Consider the following 24,455-nt stretch of genomic DNA (forward strand, 5'->3'; position numbering starts at 1 on the left):
GCACTGAACAGTCCAATTAAAAAATGGGCTGAAGAGCTAAACAGAGAATTCACAAAACAAGAACTACAAATGGCTGAAAGACATTTAAAGAAATGCTCAACATCCTTAATCATCAGAGAAATGCAAATCAAAACGACTCTGAGATACCACCTTACACCTGTTAGAATGGCTACGATCAAAAACACCAATGACAGCAATGTTGGAGAGGATGTGGAGCAAAGGGAACACTCCTCCACTGTTGGTGGGAATGTAAACTTGTACGACCACTGTGGAAATCAGTATGGCGGTTTCTCAGAAAATTAGGAATCGAACTACCTCAAGACCCAGCCATCCCACTCTTGGGCATCTACCCAAGGAATGCTGATTTATACCATAAAGATACATGCTCAGCTATGTTCATAGCAGCACTATTTGTAATAGCCAGAACCTGGAAACAACCTAGATGCCCATCAACGGAAGAATGGATGAAAAAAATGTGGTACATATACACAATGGAGTACTACTCAGCAGAGAAAAACAATGAAAGCATGAAATTTGCAGGCAAATGGATGGAACTAGAAAAAATCATCCTGAGTGAGGTAACCCAAACCCAGAAAGACAGTTATGGTATGTACTCACTCATTGGTGGATTCTAGATGTAAAATAAAGAACAATCAGACCACAAAAAAAAATTCTTATCCCCTCCTTCACAGCATGCCTGAGATTCAACTTTATAGTTATTGTCTTTCTAGCAGCTAATTTTTAAATCTTTCAATTATACTTGGATTGAGTCTATGGTCTTTTTCCAGGGGTCACAAACTCCACAACAGTTGAGTGCCCCAGCAATATCCTTAGGAGACACTAGACTTAAGGCCTTGAGTTTGGGAGAGGCCCTGGTAGACTTATATGTCCTGAAGCCCAGACTACAAGGCTACCACAAATTAAAGGCTGCTAATAGGGGATAGGACCCAGAGGGAGCAAATCAAAGGTGGGCTTAATAGGCCCAGGGAACCTAGATTTCAATTACTCTACATTTGCAAATTGAAAGAAAAACAAAAGTAAAATTTTCCAGGTAACATGATTCTGAAGCTCTGACATATAAGTGAATTAATTGTTCTGTTCTTTTTTGGAGTCCAGACATTTGGAGAGAGAAAGGTGAGATTGGACACAATCATAGGCCCAGTTTTCATTACAGAGGTGATTCCCTCCTGTTCTTCTGGTTTTGGTATGTGAATGAAGGTGTCTACCACATGATAGAATTTATTTGGTCTCTCTGATTCCATTGTCATATTGTCTTTTCATGCTGTTGTCTTTTCTGTTATACTTATGTTTTCAAGTTTGTTGCAGGGATGACAGACTGAACCCAGCCCAATCACCTCTGAGCTGTATGCTACATTTTCAGGATTTCCAAAAGGCAGACTGCTCTTGATTGCCTCCAGTCTAGCTCTGCCCATTGAGTTTCTCTCTCTCTCTCTCTCTCTCTCTCTCTCTCTCTCTCTCTCTCTCTCTCTCTCTCTCTCTCTCTCTCTCTCTCTCTCACACACACACACACACACACACACACACACACACACACACACACACTGGCTTGCTGCAGTCTACTCCCTATGCCCACTTGTTTGCAATAATTTTCCCTGGCTTTGCATCTGAAGAATGTCTTTTCCCTGCTTCCTCTATCTCCTAGCTGGCTCCTCTCTCTGACCATGGAGCTCTGGCTGTTGCCAATTCCCATGCCACTAGGCTGTGACAATGTGGGTGTCCCCAGAACACAGTCCTAGAGTGCACCATAGGCCCCCTTTTCCATCACCTACTGCTCTCTGCATTTACAGCTGTCCTGTGCCCAGAATGTTTTATCTCTAAACCTTCTTTGTTCTCTGCTTTCTCTGGTCTCAAGACCTTGCTGGTCACTAGATTCAGTTTTGCAAGGATTCATGTTTCTTTCCAGTATGGATAATATTGAAATATTGTTTTACACTGATCTATGATATTAAAAAGCTTGCTCTGGAGTTATGTAATACCTAACCTCTCACAGTCCAAAGGTGTTTGCTTAAAAGTTTCCTCCAATATCTCTGTCCTAAGTCAGAAGGCCATCTGACTCTAGAGCAAAAATAAAATCAAAACAGCCCAAGAGAAAACTCGGGGTTGCATGCACAGAGAAGCTTCTTTGAGCTGCCGAGGCACTAACAATGGACACTGAGAAAGACGTTCAGCTCCCAAAGCAGCAGCCGATGAGAAATATTTGTGGAGAGTGTCACACCGAAAATAAAATAAAGTCCAGGGATCCAATCAGATGCAGAGAATGTGGATACAGAATAATGTACAAGAAGAGGACTTAAAGATTGGTGGTCTTTGATGCTCGATGAAAAGTGGGAATTCAGGAGTGTCTTCATTTGCCCATTGATGTTTCTTGTACAGCTTTTGACTTAGCTTACTTATGACTACAACTGTAAACCTATGGTTTCATTTTAGAAATGTAATTGTATTTTGATACTTTGTATAAAGGAATTTTGTTTTAAAAAATGGTATGTGCTTTAAAACATCTAAAATATTAACTTTCTGTAAATTAAGATTTGAAAGCTTATTGAATATAGCTTAAAATCCACAAAGAAAACAAAAACAATGATGTCAACATTTTCTGAGTTCCTGTAGACATCTGGTTTTTAATAGTTTTCTGTTTTATGGCCTCTATGTTACAGATAATTATATCATTCTCCAACTTAATGACATTATAATAAAAAAACTTATTAAGCTTTTCACTTATCTGCCTCCATCTGCAAACACATAACTGATTATCAAATAAAACAAAACCCTCTGACTAAAATCTGAATGATAATTCCAGATACACCTGCTTAAAATAATCAGAGATGAAACTCTTAAAAGTTAATGTTCCTTCAAAATGAAGACGACAAGCAAGGTCATTGGACCTTCACCTGAGTACCCAGGCTCTCCTCCCACCAGGTTGTATGCAAATCAGCCATATTAATAAGGCCTCAAGGTTTTGAGAGAAAACTGTGGTATAAAGGGTAAAAACTAAGAATCAGGAATGAGTGCACCTATGCAACAATGGGAAAGCTGTGATATGTACTGGATAAAGGGTCCAGATAGTGTCTACCACCCACTTAGGAAAATTTTGTTATAACAAATGGAAAATTTATTTGTTACTGGTTTGTCTCATGTTATTAAAATTTTCTAAACCAAAAGGATTATGTAAAATTAGTATGGCTAAATGTATATTATTGATGTCTAGTTCTTTGATTTCTTCCCCCTCCCTTGGTTCTCATTTTTAAAAAAATGTTCCCCATTAAATGTCATTGATATTCAAAACTCTTGCTGAAATGTAAACTTTCTTTTTCTTAAGTTAAGATCTGTAAGACCATTGCAAAGGGATGGCAGAGGGAACCTGTAAAATTCCAAGCTATAGATAGTTATATAAAGAAATGGTTTTAAAAAATAAAGTCTTTTTTCCCTTTTTTTTGGGGGGAAAGGGGGGTTCGAGACAGGGTTTCTCTATGTAGCTTTGTGCCTTTCCTGGAGCTCACTTGGTATCCCAGGCTGGCCTCGAACTCACAAAGATCTGCCTGGCTCTGCCTCCCAAGTGCTGGGATTAAAGTAAAAAATAAAGTCTTTAAACAGACAGTAAAGGTAATATAAAAAATAAGCCACATAAAGATGGATATCACACAGAGAGTCTGGATTATGCTGTCTTTGGTATTTTTAACTATGGAGAGACATTTGATTGAAAAGGCTGCTGAGTTAAATCATTATGTATATTTTAAATATATCATGATTTCAAAATCTATGTCTAAGGATATGTTGCTTTGGAAAAGAGGTTCTGCTTTTGTTTCCACAGAAAATAAGAACCTATGGATTGCTTCTAGCAAATATGGTTTGAGAAGTCAAGACCCCCTGAAAGGTCTCCATTGATACCATGGCCCAGATCATCCAATATCCAAAATTAACTTCAAGGCAACTGGCTCAGACAAAGCAGCCTCACAGACTATTCCAGTCAGGACTTTATATTCTCAGGATTCCCATAAGAATACAGCACTCTTTATCAGAGGGAAGTAGCCTAGAAAACTACACCCACATTCCCAATAAATGGATTATGGATGTTTGTCTTTGTTTAGGTTGTTGGTTACAAATTGTTATTGATCACAGTCAATCTCTTTCTAAAACAAGAAAGGGGGATATGGTATAGAAAGGTAAAATATAGATATTATTGAATAGGTAGATTAATGAACCAACTTTTAAAAAGTAACAACTTGTTTAAAAATGTTTTACACTGCTATGGATTTTAGTTTATTGATACAAATTTAGAGTTGATTTTGTTATATTCTCGTTTAAGGTATTATGTTTATGTAACTCATTTAAATTGTAAAGGGTAATTAAGAAATACAGATTAATAATTAATCTTCTATGATAGTCAAACTTTTGGTCATGTTAAGTTTTTTAGGTATACAAAGATATAATTCAGTTAGGTAGGTAATCTTCAAACAATTCAAAGACTTACAGAATATGGCATTTAAAATGTTTTTAAAACTTAGACTTTCTGGACAGTGAGACACATCTGCTCCTGGCAGCACTGATTTATTTCAAAGAGAAAGATGGGCATCGAAGACACTCCATATGGAGTTTATCTTCTTCTTGGCAAAAATAGCCAAGAAAAAGCAAATAAACAGGTGAATGAAACTGTTCAAGACCTGAAAATGGAAATAGAAACAATAAAGAAAACACAAGTGGAGAGAATTCAATGGAAAATCTGAGAAAGCAAACAAGAACTACAGATGCAAGCATCACCAACAGAATACAAGAGATAGAAGAGAGAAGCTCAGGAAATGAAGATACAATAGAAGAAATACATTCATTGGTCAAAGAAAAGATTAAATCTAAAAAACTAACACAAAACATCCAGGAAATCAAGGACACTATGAAAAGACCAAACCTAAGAATGATGAGAATGGGAGAAAGAGAAGAGTCCCATCTCTAAAACACAGAAAGTATATTCAACAAAATCATTGAGAAAATTTTCCTAACCTAAAAAAAAAGACATGCCTATAAAGATGCAAGAAGCTTACAGAACACCAAATAGATTGGACCAGGAAAAAAGTCTGTATGCCACATAATAATCAAAACACAAAGCATACAGAATAACAACAACAAAAAGAATTTAAAACTATGAAGGAAAAGGCCAAGTAATATTTAAAGGCAGACCTATTAGAATTGCATTTGACTTCTGAATGGAAACTCTAAAACCCAGAAGGTCCAGGACATATGTCTTGCAGACTTTAAGAGATGACAGATGCCAGTTCAGACTACTATACCCAGCAAAACTTTCAATCACCATAAATGGAGAAAACAAGATATTTCATGACAAAGTCAAACCTAAACAATGTCTATCCACAAACCCACCCCTATAGAAGGTACTAAGAAGAAACCTCCAAACTAAGAAGCTTAACTATACCCATGAAAATACAGACAATAAATAATCTCACCTCAGTAAAACTCAAAGAAGGGAAACACACACACACACACACACACACACACTACCAACAACAACAAAAAAAATAATAGGAATTAACAATTATTGGTCATTAGTATCTCTCAATATCAGTGGGCTCAATTTGCCAATATAAAGACACAGGCTAACAGAATGGATACAAAAAAGATCCATTATTCTGCTGCATACCAGAAACACCTCAACACCAAAGATAGACATTACCTCAGAGGAAAAGGTTGAGAAAAGATTTTCCAAGCAAATGGACCTAAGAAGCAAGCTAATGTTGTTATTTAAAAGTGGTGTGAAAGAGTCACACCATACAACAGAGCTCACGTGGGAGGTTTATTGAGGGGAGAGGAGAAAAGGGGGCAGAGACTGGTCCCTGAGTATGAGAGCGAAGGAAGAGAGAGAGAAAGACAAAAGGGGAGAGAGAGGGAGGGAGGGAGACAGAGAGAGAGGGAGGGAGGGAGGGAGGGAGGGAGGGAGGGAGGGAGGGGAGGGAGGGAGGGAAGGAGGGGGAGAGGGAGAGGGGGAGGAGGAGAGGGAGGGGAGGGGGAGAGGGGGGAGATGGAGGAGAGGGAGAAGGAGAGGTGGGCAAAGCCTACCTTTTATATGGAAACATAGTGAATGGCCACAAGGGTGCTCTTAGTGGCTACAGCTGAGGATATACTCAAATGTTAGCATTTAGTCATCTTCCTGGCCTGCCCTTAGGTCCTGACAGGATATTTCCTCAGCTGTAGCCACTAAGAACATCCCCTGTGCACATTCACTACATTTCCTTATAAAAGGTGTCACCAGATGAGGCATTCAGAATCAGCCTTTCTGTGGAGAGTAAGAATATTTGTGTTTAAAGTAGAAAAGTCTCCAATTATGCAACAACCTTTGAGTAATAAGTTAAAATAAAATAAAATAAAGTTAAAAAAAAGTTGCTTCCTTTTGGCTTCCTTCACAATATTCCATGATGTGATGTACTGATGTATCATAGTCTGTTCCCTCATTAATTTTTTTTTTTGAGACAGGGTTTCTCTGTTTAGCTTTGGAGCCTGTCCTGGAACTCACTCTGTAGCCCAAGCTGGCCTCAAACTCACAGAGATCTGCCTGCCTCTGCCTCCTGAGTGCTGGAATTAAAGGCATGCGCCACCACCGCCCGGCCCCCTCATTAATTCTTAAAGGATTTTTGGAACTATTGCAAATAAAGCTGCTGTAGAAAAAGAAAAAAAAAGGTGGGCTTCGCCCACCTCCTGTCTCTTCTGTCTCTTTCCCTCTCTCTCTCTCTCTCCCTCTCTCCCTCTTTCTTTCTCCCTCTCTCCCTCTCCCTCCCTCCCTTACTTTCTGCCTTCTCCTTTCTCTCTCTCTCTCTCTCTCTCTCTCTCTCTCTCTCTCTCTCTCTCTCTCTCTCTCTTTTTCTCTTCCTTTGCTCTCATGCCCAGGGACTGGTCTCTGTCCCCTTCTCTGCCTCTTCTCTCCTCTCGCCCGATAAATCTCCCACATGAGCCCTGTTTTATGATTTGACTCCTTCATGCCACTCTTAAATTATAACAGGTATAGCTACTGTACTACATAAAGAAGGACATTTCATACTCATCAAAGAAAAAATTCACCAAGAGGACATTGCAATTCTTAACATCTCTGCCCAAACACATGGGAACCCACATTTGTAAAATGTGGTGATATTTTATCTGTGTCCCCCAATAAAGTTTATCTGAGGATCAGAGGAAAAAGCCAGTCACCATATCAAGCATAGAAGTCAGGCAATGGTAGCACATGCCTTTAATCCTATCACTTGAGAGGCAGGGATTCGTCTGGATCTCTGTGAATTCAAGGCCATACTGGAGAACAAAGCCAGGCACTAACCATAGAGGTCTGAAAGTCTGTACAAATAGACAGGAAGTAATGTAGCTGGAGAGAGAGAGGAACTGAAAGGCAGAACAGAAAGCATATAGGCATGGGTATACAGGAAGTAGGTCTCTTTGGCAGAAGATCTCCAAGTGGTAAGAATGTGGCTGGCTTCTTTCTGCTTTTCAGATCTCTCAGCTTTTTACACCAATATCTAGCTCCAGGTTTTTATTAAAAAGACCATTTAGGAATTTGTCTACAGTAAAAGATTTATTACTAAAGCTTAAATCACACATTGAAACTTACACATTAATTGTGGGAAACCTCAGTATGCCACAAACCTCGCCTTTGGACAGGTCATCCAGAGAAAGACTAAACAGGCAAATAATGGAACTGACAGATGTTATGTCTCAAATGGACCTAACAGACATCTACAGAACATTTTACCCAAACACAAAAGAATATACATTCTTCTTAGTACCTCATGGAACATTATCCAAAACTGACCAAATACTTTGTCACAAAACAGGTCTCAACAGATACAAGAGAGCTGAAATAACCCCCTGTATCATATCAGATCACCATGGATTAAAGCTGGATTTCAACAACAGAAAATTCATGGAAACTGAACAACTCTCTATTGAATCACCACTGGGTCAAGGAAGAAAAAAGAAAGAAATTAAAGACATCCTAGATTTCAATGAAAATTAATGTAAAACTTACCCAGATTTATGGGACACAATGAAATCAGTGATAAGAGGAAAGGGCATAGCACTAAGTGCCTTCATAAACAATTTGGAGAGATTTCATACTAGCAACCTAAGAGCACGCCTAAAAGCTCTTGAACAAACAGAAGCAAACACATGCAAGAGGAGTAGAAGGCAGTAAATAATCAAACTGAGAGCTGAAATCAATAAAATAGAAACAAAAAGAATAATACAAAAAATCAATGAAACAAAGAGTTCGTTCTTTGAGAAAATCAACAAGATAGATAAACCCTTATACAAACTAACTAAAGGTAGAAAGAGTTTATCCAAATTAACAAATTAGACATACAAAAGGGGGTATATAACAACTGACATGAAAGAAATCCAAAGAATCATTAAGTCATACTTCAAAAACCAGTACTCCATAGAATTTGAAAATCTAAAGAAATGTAAAGAAGTAAAAACTTAAATAAACCTATAACCCCTGAAAGAACTAGAAGCAGTCATCAAAAGTCTCCCAAAAAAGGCCCAGGGGTAGGTGGTTTTAGTGCAGAATTCTACCAGACTTTCAAAGAAGAGCTACTATCAATACTTCTCAAAATACTGCACAAAATGGAAACAGAAGGACAAAGCAAAATTCATTTCATAAGGTTATAGTTACCCTGATACCCAAACCACACAAAGACTCAACAAAGAAATAGAATTACAGACCAAATTCCCTCATGAACATTGATGTAAAAATACTCAATAAAATACTCACAAACTTAATCCAAGAACACACCAAAAAAATCATCCACCATGATCAAGTAGGCTTCATCCCAAAGATGCAGAGATGGTTCAATATATGAAAATCTGTCAATGTAACCCACCATATAAACAAACTGAAAAAAAAACACATGATTGCTGTGGATATCACTCTATGTAAATAAAACACTGATGGCCAGTGACCAGGCAGGAAGTATAGGCGGGACAAAGAGAGAGGAGAATTGGGGAAACAGGAAGAAGGAGGGGAGGGACTGCAGCCACCGCCAGGAGAAGAGCATGTAGAGACGCCGGTAAGCCACCAGCCATGTGGCAAGGTATAGATTTATAAAAATGGGTTAATATAAGATAAAAGAACAGTTAGCAAGAAGCCTGCCACGGCCATACAGTTTATAAGTGATATAAGCGTCTGAGTGATTATTTTATAAGTGGATTGTGGGACTGCAGGGCTTGGGGAACCTGGAGAGAAGCCCTCCAGCAACAAATGGCGCCCAACGGCTCGAGTTTCCACCTTAAACCTGAGAATATTTAATAACCAATTCTAAACAGAGCCAAAACCAGGTTCCTGCTTCTTGTCTCATACGGGCAGCTAGATGCGGCAAAACGCAGGTTTGAACACTGGCAGGTTCCTGGCGGGTGTGTTTGACCGGCAGTATGGTGGAAATGAGGCATCTACCAGCGGCAAATTAAGCTGTGTGGTAGATTTAGTCTTTACTAGTATTTAAAAAAAAAAAAAAAAAAAAAAAAAGAGGTTTCTGGCTACACGCTGCTTTGATAAAAGCTTAGACCCACTATTTCTGAGACTTGATGACTCCCAGAGCTGGCAGAAAACGTACCACTGCCATGTTGGGAAGCTGAAGTGGGCGGAGCCAGCAGCCACAGCCCCGTTTCAGGCTTACAATGGTACAGTTTAAAGCAATAGGCTCAAGGCTCAAGGTAATATAAAACATAAGCCACATAAAGATGGCTACCACACAGAGAATCTGGATTATGTTCTCTTTGATATTCATAATTAAAGAAAAACATTTGATTACAAAAGCTGTTGAGTTATGCCAAAATGTATATTTTAAAGGTACCTTGACTTCAAAATTTGGATATAAGGATATGTTACTTTGGAAAAGAGGTTCTGCTTTTGTTTCCACAGAAAGCCAGAGGCTGTGGACTTGTTCCAGATTAAGATACATCAGGTTTCACCAGCCAAGACCCCTGAAAGGACTCCGATGACACCATGGCCCAGATGATCCAACATCCAGATCGGTTTCAAGGCAACTGGTTCACACAATACAGCCTCACGGACTACCCCATAGGTCTAAAATTTTCTTTGCGTCCCCATAAGATACAGCGCCCCCTCCAGCAGGAAGTAGTAAGAGATGCTACGCCCAAATTCCCAAATATACCAAGCTGGCTTTAGAGGTGTAATTGGCTCACTCCCCTCTAAACCCAGACATATTGCTTTAAAAAAAAAAAATGGTTAAGGGATTCTTGTGTCCCAAATCAGAAGAGCCCTCTGGTGTGGGACAGAGAAAAACCAATATTTTTATTTAAAACAGGTTGATTATAAATGTGATCTCTTTCTAAAAAAGAAAAGGGATATGATATATAGGAGGATATGGAGATGATAAGATAAAAGGGTAGATTAATGAACCTACTTTTAAAGAACAACTTGTTTAAAATGTTTTACACTGGTATAGATTTTAGTTTATGTTTAAAATGTTTTACATTGGTATAAATTTTAGTTCATTGATACAAACTTGAAGTTAATTTTGTTATACTGTATATATATATATATATATTTCTATTCTTGTTTGAGGTATTATGTTTATATAACTCATTTAAAATTGTAATGGATAATTAAAAAATAGATTAATAATTAGTCATCTATGATAATCATATCTGTAGCCATGTTAGTTAAGTCTTCTAGGTATACATAGATATATTTCAGATAGATAGGTAATCTTCAAACACTTCATAGACCTGGAGAATATGGCATTTAAATAACTTAGAATTCTGTTGACGTGAGACACAATTGCTCCTGGCTGCACCAATTTGATCCCGAGAGAATGTTGGGCTTCTAAGACATTTCCATTTGGAAGTTTGTCTTTTTGGCACAAAATGGCCTACTGGGCAAAGAACTGCCCTTGCCTTGATGGCTGACAGTACAAATGCAATGCTGTCCTTTCGGGACAAGCGGGACACAAGGAAAGCGACCACTGTACTCTGCCAAGACAGGGTAAGATGGTCTCTTAAAATTCCTGCTTCTAAAAATGGTCTGTCAGATACTCTAGGCCTGTAGCCAATTTGAATGCACCAACAATGCTGAGAAACATTAGGTGACTGTCCAGGCTGCCAGCTGTCTTGGTCTACTCTTGCAAGATTCCCGAAAGTTGCTTGCATCCATCTACCATTTCTCAGGTACCATTATGTTCCTTCTCAGGTCTTTGATGTGGTTGAAGGCTAGATAGTCGTAATTTCCTCAGTTATGATAAAAGATAAGTTAGCTATAAAACCTTAAACTCACAAATATAAGATAGATAGGACATCTTTTTTAATATTGTAACTATAATTCTTGCTCGGTAATTGTTTTGTTATATGTAATTTTACCATGTTAAAGTTAAAACCTTCCTTTTTAAAAAAAGAAGAAAGGGGAAGTGCTGTGGATATCACTCTATGTAAATAAAACACTGATGGCCAGTGACCAGGCAGGAAGTATAGGCGGGACAAAGAGAGAGGAGAATTGGGGAAACAGGAAGAAGGAGGGGAGGGACTGCAGCCACCGCCAGGAGAAGAGCATGTAGAGACGCCGGTAAGCCACCAGCCACGTGGCAAGGTATAGATTTATAAAAATGGGTTAATATAAGATAAAAGAACAGTTAGCAAGAAGCCTGCCACGGCCATACAGTTTATAAGTGATATAAGCGTCTGAGTGATTATTTTATAAGTGGATTGTGGGACTGCGGGGCTTGGGGAACCTGGAGAGAAGCCCTCCAGCAACACATGATCATCTCATTAGATGCTAAAAAAGCCTATAACAAATCCAACACCCCTTCATGATAAAAGTCTTGGAAAGATCAAGGATACAAGGAACATACCTAAACATAATAAAGCAATATAGAGAAAGCCAATAGCCAACATCAAATTAAATGGAGAGAAATTTAAAGCAATTCCACTAAAATCGGGGTGAAGCAAGGCTGTCCACTCCATATCTATTCAATATACTACTTGGAGTTTTAACGAGAGCAATGATATAGCTAAAGGAGATCAGGTGGATACAAATGGTAATGAAAGAAATCGAATGGTTTGTGGTGGTGTTTGTACTCTAACAAATAAAATTTGCCTAAAGATCAGAGGACAGAGCCAGCCACTAGATTAAACATAGAGGCCAGGCAGTGATGGCACACACCCTTAATCCTAGCACTCAGGGGCAGAGATCGAGCCCAAAGCCACCCTGGACTACACACAAGATTAATCCAGTCTAAAAGAGAAACAGAACCAAGCAGTGGTGGCACACACCTTTCATCTCAGTATTGGGAGTCACACGCCTTTAATCCCAGCACTAAGACAGTTAGACAGGAAGTGATATGGCTGGATGGAGAAAGGAATATAAGGTGAGAGGAGACAGGAGTTTGGAGCCATTTCCACTGAGGACTTACAGGCATTTGGTCTAAGGATTCTTGGAGACAGGATCTTGCCTCCCTTTCAGCCTAAGGATTCGGGAGTGGTGAGAAGTTTCTCTAGTGGTTTGTTCCTTTGTTTCCTCTGATCTTTTAACATTTACCCTGATATCTAACTCCAGGTTTTTATAATAAGACCAATTAGGATTCATACAACAATCATTATGTGCAGATGATATGATAGTATCCATAAGCAACCCCCCAAAAAAATGCTACCAGGTAACTGCTACTGCTGATAAACACCTTCAGCGAAGTGACTGGCTACAAAATAAACTCAAAAAAATTAGCAGCCCTCCTATATAAAAATGATAAATAGACTGAGAAGGAAATTTGGGAAACAACACCCTTCATGATAGCCACAAATAATATAAAACATCTTGGAATAACTCTAACCAAGCAAGTGAAAGACCTGTAAGGCAAGAACTTTGAGTCTTTGAAGAAAGAAATTGAAAAAATTATCAAAAAAATTGGAAAATCCTTTTTGCTTATGAATTGTTAGGGTTACCATAGTAAAAATGGACATCCTACTTTTAGTGGACAGCCACATAACCTTTGACCTACAGTTTACCCTGCCTAAAAGATATTATGGGGTAAAGGTGGCACAGAAATTATAGGAGTGGCCAACCAATGACTGGTCCAGCTTGAGGCCCCTACCATGAGAGGGAGCCCACCCCTGCCATGGCCTAGAGGGCCAGGACCCAGAGTCTAAACAGTCCAGAGACCTAGGGTAGAACCAAATATGACTGGCAAAAAAAGTCAATGAGATGATTCCTAATGATATTCTGCTATACTCATATATTGTTGCCTAGCCCAATTGTCATCAGAGAGGTTTCACTCAGCAACTAGTGGAAACTCAGACAAATATTAGGCAGACCTTGGAAAATCCTGAGGAACAGGGGGATGGAGAATTAGAGGAGTCATAAAAGCCATGGACACCACAAGAAAACACACAGAATCAACTAGCCTGAACTCATAGGGGCTCACAGAGACTGAACTACCAACCAGAGAGCTTGTAGGGGACTGACCTAGGCACTCTGCATGTATGTTACAGTTGTGTAGCATGGACTTCTTATGGGATTCCTAACAGTGGGAGCTGGGGCTGTCTTTGATTCTGTTACCTGCTTTGGGGACCCTTTTCTCCTACAGGGTTGCCTTGTCCAACCTTAGTAGGAAAGGAGGTGCCTAGTCTTACTGCAACTGATACGCCAGGGCTGGCTGATATACATAGGAGGTCTGCCACTTTACTGAAGAGAAAGGAGGAGGAGTGGATGGGGGAAAGAGGGGATGTCTGAGGAGGACACTTGGAGGAGAGGAGGGAGGGAGGGTAAACTATGAATGGCTACGAAAAATTAATTAATTATTAATTAAAAATAGAAATAAAAGATTTAGCTATTTGGATAAACTGAGTCATACAAGAAACTATAATATTCTATAATGGTACACTATAAAAAATTCAGGTTAGGTTCCCAGTATTTCTATGGACTATATTTATAGTTTGAAATTTAAACTTACTGCCAGAGGATTTTCAATTGAATCTTCAATTCAAATTTTTAAGATTAAAACTTCCTCTCCAGCATAAAGTGTCTTCAGTGTTTTTGATCTTAGCCATTCTGACAGGCATAAGGTGGTTTCTCAGAGTTGTTTTGATTTGCATTTCCCTGATGATTAGGGATGTTGAACAATTCCTTAAATGTCTTTCAGCCATTTGAGTTTCCTCTGTTGAGAATTCTCTGTTTAGTTCTAAAGCCCATTTCTCAATTGGACTGTTGGTCGTTTTGATGTCTAATTTCTTGAGTTCCTTATATATTCTGGATATCAGTCCTCTGTCACATGTGGGGTTGGTGAAGATCTTTTCCCATTCTGTAGGCTGTCACTTTGCCTTGTTGACCGTATCCTTTGCTCTACAAAAGCTTCTCAGTTTCAAGAGGTCCCATTGATTGATTGTTTGTCTCAAAGAGCTAAAGAGGCCCACAGAAATCCACAAAGATACCCCCACAAAAGACTGCTGGCAATGGTCAAGAGACAACCGGGACTGACCTACTCTGGTGATGGGATGGCCAACACCCTAATAGTTGTGCCAGAAACCCCATCCAAGGACTGAGGAATCTGGATGCAGACATCCACGGCTAGGCCCCTGGTGGAGCGCTGGGAGTCTAATTAGTGAGAAAGAGGAGGGTGTATATGAGCGAGAATTGTTGAAACCAAGGTTGGATAAAGCACAGGGACAAATAACCAAATGAATGGAAACACATGAACTATGAACCAAAGGCTGAGGGGCCCCCAACTGGATCAGGCCCTCTGAATAGGTGAGACAGTCGATTGGCTTGATCTGTTTGGGAGGCATCCAGGCAGTGGTACCAGGTCCTGGGCTCGCTGCATGAGTTAGCTGTTTGAAACCTGGGACTTATGCAGGGACGCTTGGCTCAATTTGGGAGGAGGGGACTGGACCTGCCTGGACTGAGTCTATCAGGTCAATCCCAGTCCTCGGGGGAGACCTTGATCTGGAGGAGGTGGGAATGGGAGGTGTGCTGGGGGGAAGGGGAGGGGAGCAGAAAGGGAGAGAACAAGGGAATCTGTGGCTATTATGTAGAACTGAATAGTATTGTAAAATAAATAAAAAAAATGATTTAAAAAAAAGATTAAAACTTAACTAGGATAAAACTATAAACTTCTAATCCTATAAAAACTACCAACTTTTTGTAAACTGGTAAAGATATTTAAGACATGAAAATTAATGATTAGTAACCTTACAAATGATTAAATTCTTTACTGTGCTCAAAACTATGCTTGTAAACATGCTAAGTACAAATGTAATTCATTTTCAGGGACAAGCTTTATTTAGCCTGATGTATATGTTTTCAAAATAAAGCCAAAATAAAGCAAGTCACTGAAACAAATAAAGTTTATTTAAAATAAGGTCTACTTAATAAATTAAATAATAGCCTTCAAATGCCTCAGAGATCTGCTGAATATGGCATTTAAAATGTGATACACAAAACTGCCAGACCCTAGTGGTAGTCCTAAGGTCTTTTCCAAAGAAGACAATGGGACACAGATGATTCCACCTGAATTGTGGTACCTTTAACCAGTAGGAAAAAAACTGCCCCATGCCTTGCCCACCACCAGGACCCTGCCCAAACTGTGGACAGGCAGGAAACTGGAGAATTGACTGCCCCTCTTTGCCTTGCCAAGGTAGGCAAGTCTCACAAGTTCCTCATCCACATGAAAGTTCTTTAATCTTCTGGATCTGGCAGTTGACAGCTAATGCTCCCTTGTGTGGCAATGACAAAATTAATGGTATCCTGCATGGCTGCCAAAGATCAATGACCTCTGCCCCCAAAACCAACATAGAGAAACCTATGGTAACCATCTACGTAAGTCACTGTCATTTTAATTGATACAGAGGACATTTGTATTAAACTCCTTGCTCAAACTTATCCTTCTCAGTTCTCTGATGATGTTGATGGATGTAGCTTTATCTGTTTAACAGCAGCAAGCACCCAACTTCCCTCTCTCCTATGACTCCAGCTGTCTATTCAGGCCATTGCATGCATAAAAACCAGGCCTTCCTTCTTGAGAGCTACTAGGTCTCCTCCTAAAAAATGGCAAACTCATGCATTTTACTTTTCTGACAGGCTTCACACTAAAAGAGATAAAGCAACAAAATAGGTTTCAATGCAACTTTTACTATTCCCTTTTTTAAAATCTTGTTTTTCAATGACTGCTCTCAGTAATCAACCACCTATGTTTCAAGACAAATGATTAAACAAACCAATTTCTTATTGTGCTGAAAACATCTCTGTTCAATCTATATGCATCCAATACTTTGGACAGAGGAAAGAATGTTCATGATTTTAATCTCCAAAATACTTTTGGGTCTCAAGCTTTTAATATGACTGACAGGCATGAGTATATTCCAACTGCTTACAGATACATGTTAGCTGCTTTTTTTTCTTTTACAAAGCAGATTTCAATACAGATTGCAAAGAACAATAATGCTGATATCACTTTTGTAAACTTTAAAAACTCATGTAAACTTTGGGAAGTCACAATTTAGATCCACCTGTAGCATGTCAAATGGATTCCAGATAAGTACTTATGTTGTGTTAGTCAACAGACTAAGCTTCTCTACCTGTCTTAGTTAGTTAGTGCTGTGGGATGTTCTGTATGTCCTGTGGGAGCCCATTCTCGGATTCCTCGTGGCTTTACCCAGCAGGTCCGCATAGAGGATGATTAGGACCACGGGCCTGAGTGCAGGTGTCTAAGATGGTATGCACTTGGCTGTGCTGTGGGATGGTCTGTATGGCAAATGTGTTGCTCTGATTGATTAGTAAATAAAACACTGATTGGCCCATGGCTGGGCAGGAGGTATAGGCAGGACTAACAGAGAGGAGAAATAAAAGAACAGGAAGGCAGAAGGAGTCATTGCCAGCTGCCACCCTAACAAGCAGCATGAAAAGATGCCAGTAAGCCACAAGCCACATGGCAAGGTATAGATTTATGGAAATGGATTAATTTAAGCTATAAGAACAGTTAGCAAGAAGCCTGCCATGGCCATACAGTTTGTAAGCAATATAAGTCTCTGTGTTTACTTGGTTTGGACTGAGCGGCTGTGGGTGACAAAGATTTGTCGAGACTGTGGGCAAGGCAGGAAAACTCTAGCTACAAGTTAGAGTTTTATTGTGTGAAGGGACACTATAATCACAGCAAGTCTTATAAAGGAAAACATTTAATCAAGGCTGGCTTACAGTTCCAGAGGTTTAGTTAATTATCATCATGGCAGGAAGCATGGCAGTATGCAGGAAGACATGTGTTGGAGAAGCAGCTGAGAGTTCTACAACTTGATCCATAGGCAGCAAAAGGAAATTTATAAAACAGCAGGCATAGCTTGAACATATATGATCTCAAAGCCTGCCTGGATGGTGATATATTTCCTCCAACAAGGCCACAGCTACTCCAACAAGGCCATACTTCCTAATAGTGCCACTTGGTCCAAGAATTCAAACACATGAGTCAATGGGGGTCATTCCTAATCAAACCACCGCATTCAACTCCATGGCCTGCGTAGGCTTGTAGCCATACCATAATTCAGAAATGTATTCGGTTCAACTTCAAAAGTCCACATAGTGAATAACAGTCTTAACCCTGTTTAAAAGCCCAAAATTCAAAATCTCTCTTAAGATTCCTCTAGCCTCTTAACTATAATCCCCTGTAAAATCAAAATCAAAATGCAGATCACATACTTCCCACATACAATGGCACAAGATAGACATTACCTTTCCAAAATGTAAGGAAGGGGACATAGTGAGGAAATAGTGAACCAAAGCAAGACTGAAAACAAGTTGAGCAAACTCCAAACACTGAATCTCCATGTCTGATGTCAAAGCATTCTTCAGATCTCCAACTCATTTCGGATTTGTTGAGTGTGACACACTTGTTTTTCTTGGGCTGGTTCCACTCCATTAGCAGCTTTTCTCAGGAAGGATCTCATGACTGGAATCTCCAAAATTTTAGGGTCTCTGAGGAAATCCAGGCTTCACCTTCACAGTTTACCACAATGCACACCTCCGTGCAGGGACACCCCTGACATATGCCGGCATCAGCAGCTTTCCTTAGTAGTGGAGGGAAATTCCATAAGTCCTCTCTTCTATCCTTAATTCTAAAGCCAGAATCACATGACCGAAGCTGCCAAGGTTTGCTGCTGGCTGGGGCTGGAACATGGCCTGCTTGTTCAATTGCATCTGCATCAACTTCCTGATTTTGATAATTTTCTTCACTGCCAAAGATTGCTGTCCTATAACTTGATGGTAAGCCAGTCTGGCCTCAGATTTAGAGATCTGCAAGCCTCTGCCTTCTGAGTAGTGGGATTAAAGGCATGCATTGGCATGCCTGGACCTAAGCTGTTCTTTAATTCCTTTTCACAAGTTAGAAGCTTAGCTGTGTGGGGTCTCGCCCTGAGGTCACCATTTCCTTTGTTCCATTTCTTAATCTATTATCTCCTTGAACACAGGACTTAGTGCTTTTGCACTTCCTGGTGCCCCTTTGATCCTCAATCTGCACATTTTATATTTTTTTACTTCCTCGGCTTAATCCTTTTCATTATAAATCTTCATGAGAGTGAACATTAGTAACCACATGACTGAGTCAATGTTAGGCTATTTTAAGATTTCCTCTGCCAACAGAATTAATCCAAATCTCTTCACTTTAGCCTCAGACAGACTCTTCAGACAAGGGCAAAAAATGGCCACATTCTTCATCAAAATATCACAGCATCACTAGGCAACATATTTACATTCTTATCCTCTGAAACTTCTTGATCCAGACCCCCACAGTTCAAATCACCCTCAGTACCACTGTCTTCCATGCTCCTGCTAATATGGCCCATTAAGTAGTACTTAAAGCACTCCACTTCTTTCCTAACCCCAAGTCCCAAAGACCAAATTCCTCCAAACAAGAACATGATCAGAACAACAATGTTCCAATCCTGGTACTAACTTCTGTCTTAGTTAGGGTTTTATTGCTGTGAACAGACACCATGATCATAACCTCTCTTATAAAGAAAAACATTTCATTGGGGCTGGATTATAGGTCCAGAGATTTAGTCCATTATCATTGTGCCAGGAAACATGGTCTTCCCCATGATCTTGGGACTTCTTTCATGCCCCCAATTACCAAGACCACAGGCCTGGAAGTTTCAAATGTACACCCAAGATAAAGTCAATATCCATAGTCTGTATTTGTCTCAGCAGATTTCCAATCTACTAAAGATTGCAAACTGCTCCAAATACACCAACTTCAGGGGGTTCTTTGGAATCAGCAAGTCCTAAAATTGCTGAAAACCAATATAACCCAGATGCTTCTGGTGAAATTTCCTGCCTGCTTGAGCCCCAGCATCGGGCCAGCATTCCAGACTTTCGAAAGCTACACTAGCCCCAGGTGTTCAAACAGAACCTGAGCAGCAAGTCAGATGTACCCTGCCCTGTCCCAGCCTTGAACCAGAATTTGAGTCTTCTTAGGCCCTGACAATAATGTCCTAATTTCAGCTGAAAAGCAATTACTGAAAAGAGTATGTTGTTGCCCATCTCCACAAAGAGCTGGTAATTTAGGTCCATAGGAAACTAGTTCCCTTCTACCAAAAAAGCAATTTCCCTGTCACTGTCAAAAGAGACAAATGACTGTCTATGGTGCCTATTAGTAATCCAAAGCTCATGCTGCTTCCAGGATCCTTCAGTATTACAGATACTTCTTAAAATTGGGGAGTAACAAAAACGTACAAAAAGATTACTCAAGAAGGGGGCTTGGATCTGATTAAATGGATTACTTCGTGACCACCAAATTTTACCTGGGTAAAACAAAAGTTTATTTTCTCTGCCTCTCCACTTTACACATCATATTTTTATGCATCATTTGTAAATGTCAATGTCAAACACTATATATATCAGAGGCCCTAAAATTAAATTTCCTAACTCATTTTCCTAGAGTCAGTGGGGAATGTAATGGACTAAAATCCTCTCCTGTTATTATTAATGTTACCATAGGCTCTTGCATCACAAACTGGCTAAGAACATATATAAAAAATTCAACACAATCAAAACATAAACCTTTAGCCCTATATAAGTGTGAATCAATGATATAATTCATATGATCTAGTGCCACTGGAGACTCTAATAACTAAAGAAACTCCATTTTATGCTAGGGACCTACTAGCTGTCTGTCCCTGACTCCAGTTCCTGAAAGATAAGCTCCCAGTAACCATGACTGACTGACCCCCCCACCTAGAAATACACAGCCATAACCATTTACTTGTTATGATATGACTAATTGCTTGTTGGCTTCTGTAACTTTCTTACACAGATATTCAGAGACTGTTTTGAGTCTCATTAACCTCTCAATTTGGCAGAACAGACCAGTTTTGGCTTGCTTGCACAGATATTAAAGTTCTTTTTGTGGTTTGCCTTAAAAAAATAAAAAACCTTCCTTATACCCCTCATCATGACATGCCTGGGATTCAGCTTTAAAGCTATCATCCTGCTACTTGGTAATCAACACATTTTTTTTCAATATAACTGAATTGAGTCTATGGTCTTTCACAGGGGTCACAAATCATAACATTAGTAATGTATCATTCACTCATTGAAAACCCCTGAAAAGAAGCTAATCACACTTACCATGTTCAGAGACTTGATGATATTTTTAATATCCATTTGCAAAATATTTCCAACAACTGGAAAAGGTGTGGGCCCAGGTGGGAGTTTCCCTTTGCCATGGTGCTGATTCCATAGGAAAAGAAGACTCAAACAAGAAAGGCAAATCCCCAAGATTATGAAGAGAGTCATTGGCCCACTTTGAACAAATACACTAGAAAGCTTCCACTCCAAGAGTCTATAAATGCAGCTCCAAAGCAGTAAAGTATTTGGACTTTGGATGAGACCTCTTTATCTTCAGTAAACATAGGTCTGTATAAACAAAACTTCCAAATTCCTGACATTATTTTTCTATGTATTTGCCATTTCAACATAACTCTTCCTTCTTCAGAGTGTAATATGACTATAATTTAACAGTAAAGTTAAATACAATGACTACTTTTGATTGACAACTTGAGTAAATCTAGAATTAACTAAAACCCAGAAATGGAGGACACATAAGTGAGGTATTTTTTATTAATTTGATGTAGGAAGATCCACTTCTAATCAAGATCTTGAGTCTGAAAAACACACATCTTTAATCTGAGCTACACCTAATTCTGGAAGCATACATAAGAAACCTTATGCTCTTTATCTGCTTGTCCGCACCCTGCTAGCAAGTCTACTCCTTCACTGGCATTAGAGCCTACTTCTTCAGGATTCAAGCATATATTGAAGACCAGCTGAGACATCCAGCCTTGTGGACTGAGCAACTACTGGATTATTTTACTTTTTGCTTACAACCAATAATGCTAATAAATCTCCTTTTTATAATGATAGGGAGGTTCATTCTATAAATTCTGTTACTCTAGAGAACCCTGACTAATACAGATTTTGGCACCAGAAGTGGTTCTAGAGAAACAGAAGTATAAAGAGAGTCTCTTAAGTATCTGAAATAGGCTTTCCAATTTTCCAACACCTACAATTACTGAAGCCTCTCTAGTTACTGAAGCCTTTCCTAGAAGTTTGGAGAATATTGAAAGCCCATGATGTGAACTATATTACAAATTTAAGGAGCTAACTGCATTTGATTATACTGATTCACCAACAGTGAGTGGAAATGTATTTGGTGATGCTATACAATAAACTTTTAACTGTTTGGGGAAAATAAGGAAAATACCACTGCTTGGTTGGTTGTTCTTAGTGTCTCTGGGTAAATTGACAAAGGATAGGGATGAGCTCCGTGAAAAAACTAACCAATATTTAGCATCTCAGAATATGGTGAAGGATAACAATGAACTTAGTGATAATATTGTCTGGCTCCATACGAGCATAAATAGTCAAAAGTTTTCTAAGTGTACCCTGGAAGAAAATCTTTTCTCTGGCATTCACATAACTCAAGTTGAAGAAAATCGAACCAAAGCCCTCATTATAAGATTAGAAGAAGAGGAGAATTGGCTGTGGTCTGACTCCAAGTAGGTCCAATGAGTCCCAATCTCATTTAGTCATTATTTCCTCAGTCCCAAAATGTATAACTGGAATAGATATACTTAGAAATTGGCAGAATCCTCACATTCCTTCACTGACCGTTGGAGTGAGAAAAGGTGTCTATTGGATCTTACAGGTACCTTACTTTTGCCTGGCATGAAGCTTTTTATTTGGTAGCCACTAGGGACATTGTTACCACAATTTAGAGCATCTCATTTAAACTCTTTTTATGCACGTATATTATGTGGGAAATTTATCTATACTGGTTAAATTTCATAGACTTGGAAGATGCTATACACCTAATGGAAGAGAATTGTGATCACCAGTCTTGTCCAGCTGTGAACCCTTTGACAAACAATATGACAAGACAAGGGCACCAGTGCTATAGTGACATGAATATAGTGGGAGTTACCAACTGCTTTCTGAGTGGATTTTAGGCCCAGCCCACAAGACTAAACCCATAACTGAAACTGTTACCAGGGCTGAGAAGCTATAGCTATATAAGTTATAGATGCTAGGGGAGAGCCAACCACTATTACTTTAAAAGGACATAGTACTTAACTGAATACTAATGATACATGTTGGCTTTATCCTTTTACAACACATTAAATTACTATTAACACCAAGATGCACAGCTATTCAAGATGCAGAGCATAAGAGCCTGCAGAATGCTCATTACTGAATGGGACAATTTTTTCCACTTCATCGCATTCCAAGACTCAGGAATCACTGCACATCTAGGGCCAGAATGTTGTAAGAGCCAGAGATCATGAATGACTACAAGGAAGAAGTGCTTTCCAGACAAAGCTGGTAACAGCATACGTGAACTCAAACAGTTGTAACAGCAAACACAAGACATGTGGAGATTCAAGCCAGACAAAATGCCAGCAAGCACATGTTGGATGAATGTGATCACAATGCCTCACCCCTAGCTAAAGAGCTACTACTAATTGAAAGCTACCAGGAATAGGAGACTTGATTTTCTTAAAAGCACATCCCCTGTTAGGTGAAACATCACATACCCAAGAGTATGTACTGGAATTGATTAGTTTAAAAAATGAAGACAAAATATTGGTGGATATGGAATGAGAGGTAGATCTATGAGGATTGTGGGTGAATATAATCTAAATGCAATGTATAAAATTCATGGAATTAATAAAAGTATTCTTAAGGATGTCACCTCTGCAAATGGGACTTATTTCCTGCATTCAAGTAGAGGAAAAAGCTGTACATATTGTCATCACAGAAAAAAAAGATGAGCTGAGAAGGAACAACCATTACTCCAGGTGATAAATTATGCTGTTTTTAAAGAAACTTACTGAGCTTATTTCATCCAAATTAAAGTGTGATTATTTCTCCTAGGAATGTCAGAAGGTATAGCCATAAAATCTTACCCAAAAATCTGAGGGGCAATACAAATAGAGAGGTGTACATGGATGTGGAACATAATCAATGTTATACAGATTTAACAGGCTATATTTGTATATTTAGAAATATGTATACATATATATGATATAAACAATACATATGTTTAAATCCATAAACATATATATAGTTTGTATACAATAACAATTAAAAACAAAAGAGGACATGGACTAGAAAGATAACAAGAAAATATAAATATGGAAGCTTTTGCATGAGAAAAGAAAAGTGGAAAATGATATATTTACACTATACTCTCAAAATGAAATGCTTTTTAAAAATTCACTATTTTCAAAGAAAGACATTCAAAACATCAATATTTGTTAAATATTTATCACCAATATTTGGTCATAACTCAGTAAAATTAAGCCAAAATCACTACAGGACACCCTATAAAAAAGGACAAGGTTAAAGAACTTGAATTATCTTATCATTGGGACAAAGCCTACTTGGAAGAGAGGTTAAACAGTGCCTAGCTGATTAGTCAATGAGGCCCCAAAGTACAAAAGGTCAATTATGCACCTGCATTAAAAACATTCTGTGCTACTTGATCACATCTGTGTCAGTCATAAAGGTCACCATGGATCCAGTCGTGGTCTTCCTGCTCATTCTGACCTATCTACTTCTCTTCTCACACTGGAGACAGAGCTCTGGAAGAGAAGCTACCTCTTGTGTCTACTCCTCTCCAAATTACTGGTAATATCCTCCAGATAGAAGTAAAAATTATCCACCAAAGCAAGTATGCTTTACGCTCCTCTAGTACTTTGCAAAAGGAGTCAAATCAATGAGAGGAGGAATTCTATAAGCAAGGGATATCGAGATCATAATGGGAAAACATACAGAGACAGACAGCCAAACTAGTGGAAACCCCTGAATTGTAGACCAATAGCTATGGAGCCCCCATGGTACTGGACTAGGCCTTCTGGGTATGCGAGACAGTTGTTTAGTTTGAACTATTTAGGGGGCCCCC

General features: G+C 39.1%; 2 protein-coding genes across 2 annotated transcripts in view; one reads left to right on the plus strand and one right to left on the minus strand.

Moving 5' to 3' along the window:
* LOC114706876 (cytochrome P450 2C70-like) overlaps positions 1–20,840 on the minus strand; it is a 56,345-nt gene extending 35,505 nt beyond the window's left edge. Inside the window, exon 1 of the mRNA XM_037206699.1 lies at positions 20,621–20,840. Within this exon, the coding sequence (XP_037062594.1) occupies positions 20,621–20,788 (168 nt within the window). The 5' untranslated portion in view covers positions 20,789–20,840. The remainder of the gene's footprint in view (positions 1–20,620) is intronic.
* LOC114706871 (DNA-directed RNA polymerases I, II, and III subunit RPABC4-like) lies at positions 2,166–2,337 on the plus strand. Its single transcript, XM_037206719.1, has one exon. The coding sequence runs from the start codon at positions 2,166–2,168 to the stop codon at positions 2,313–2,315; it is 150 nt and encodes a 49-aa protein (XP_037062614.1). The 3' UTR covers positions 2,316–2,337.
* Positions 20,841–24,455: the final 3,615 nt, after the last annotated feature.

The sequence above is a fragment of the Peromyscus leucopus genome, chromosome 1 (genome assembly GCF_004664715.2).
Source record: "Peromyscus leucopus breed LL Stock chromosome 1, UCI_PerLeu_2.1, whole genome shotgun sequence".
NCBI lineage: Eukaryota > Metazoa > Chordata > Mammalia > Rodentia > Cricetidae > Peromyscus > Peromyscus leucopus.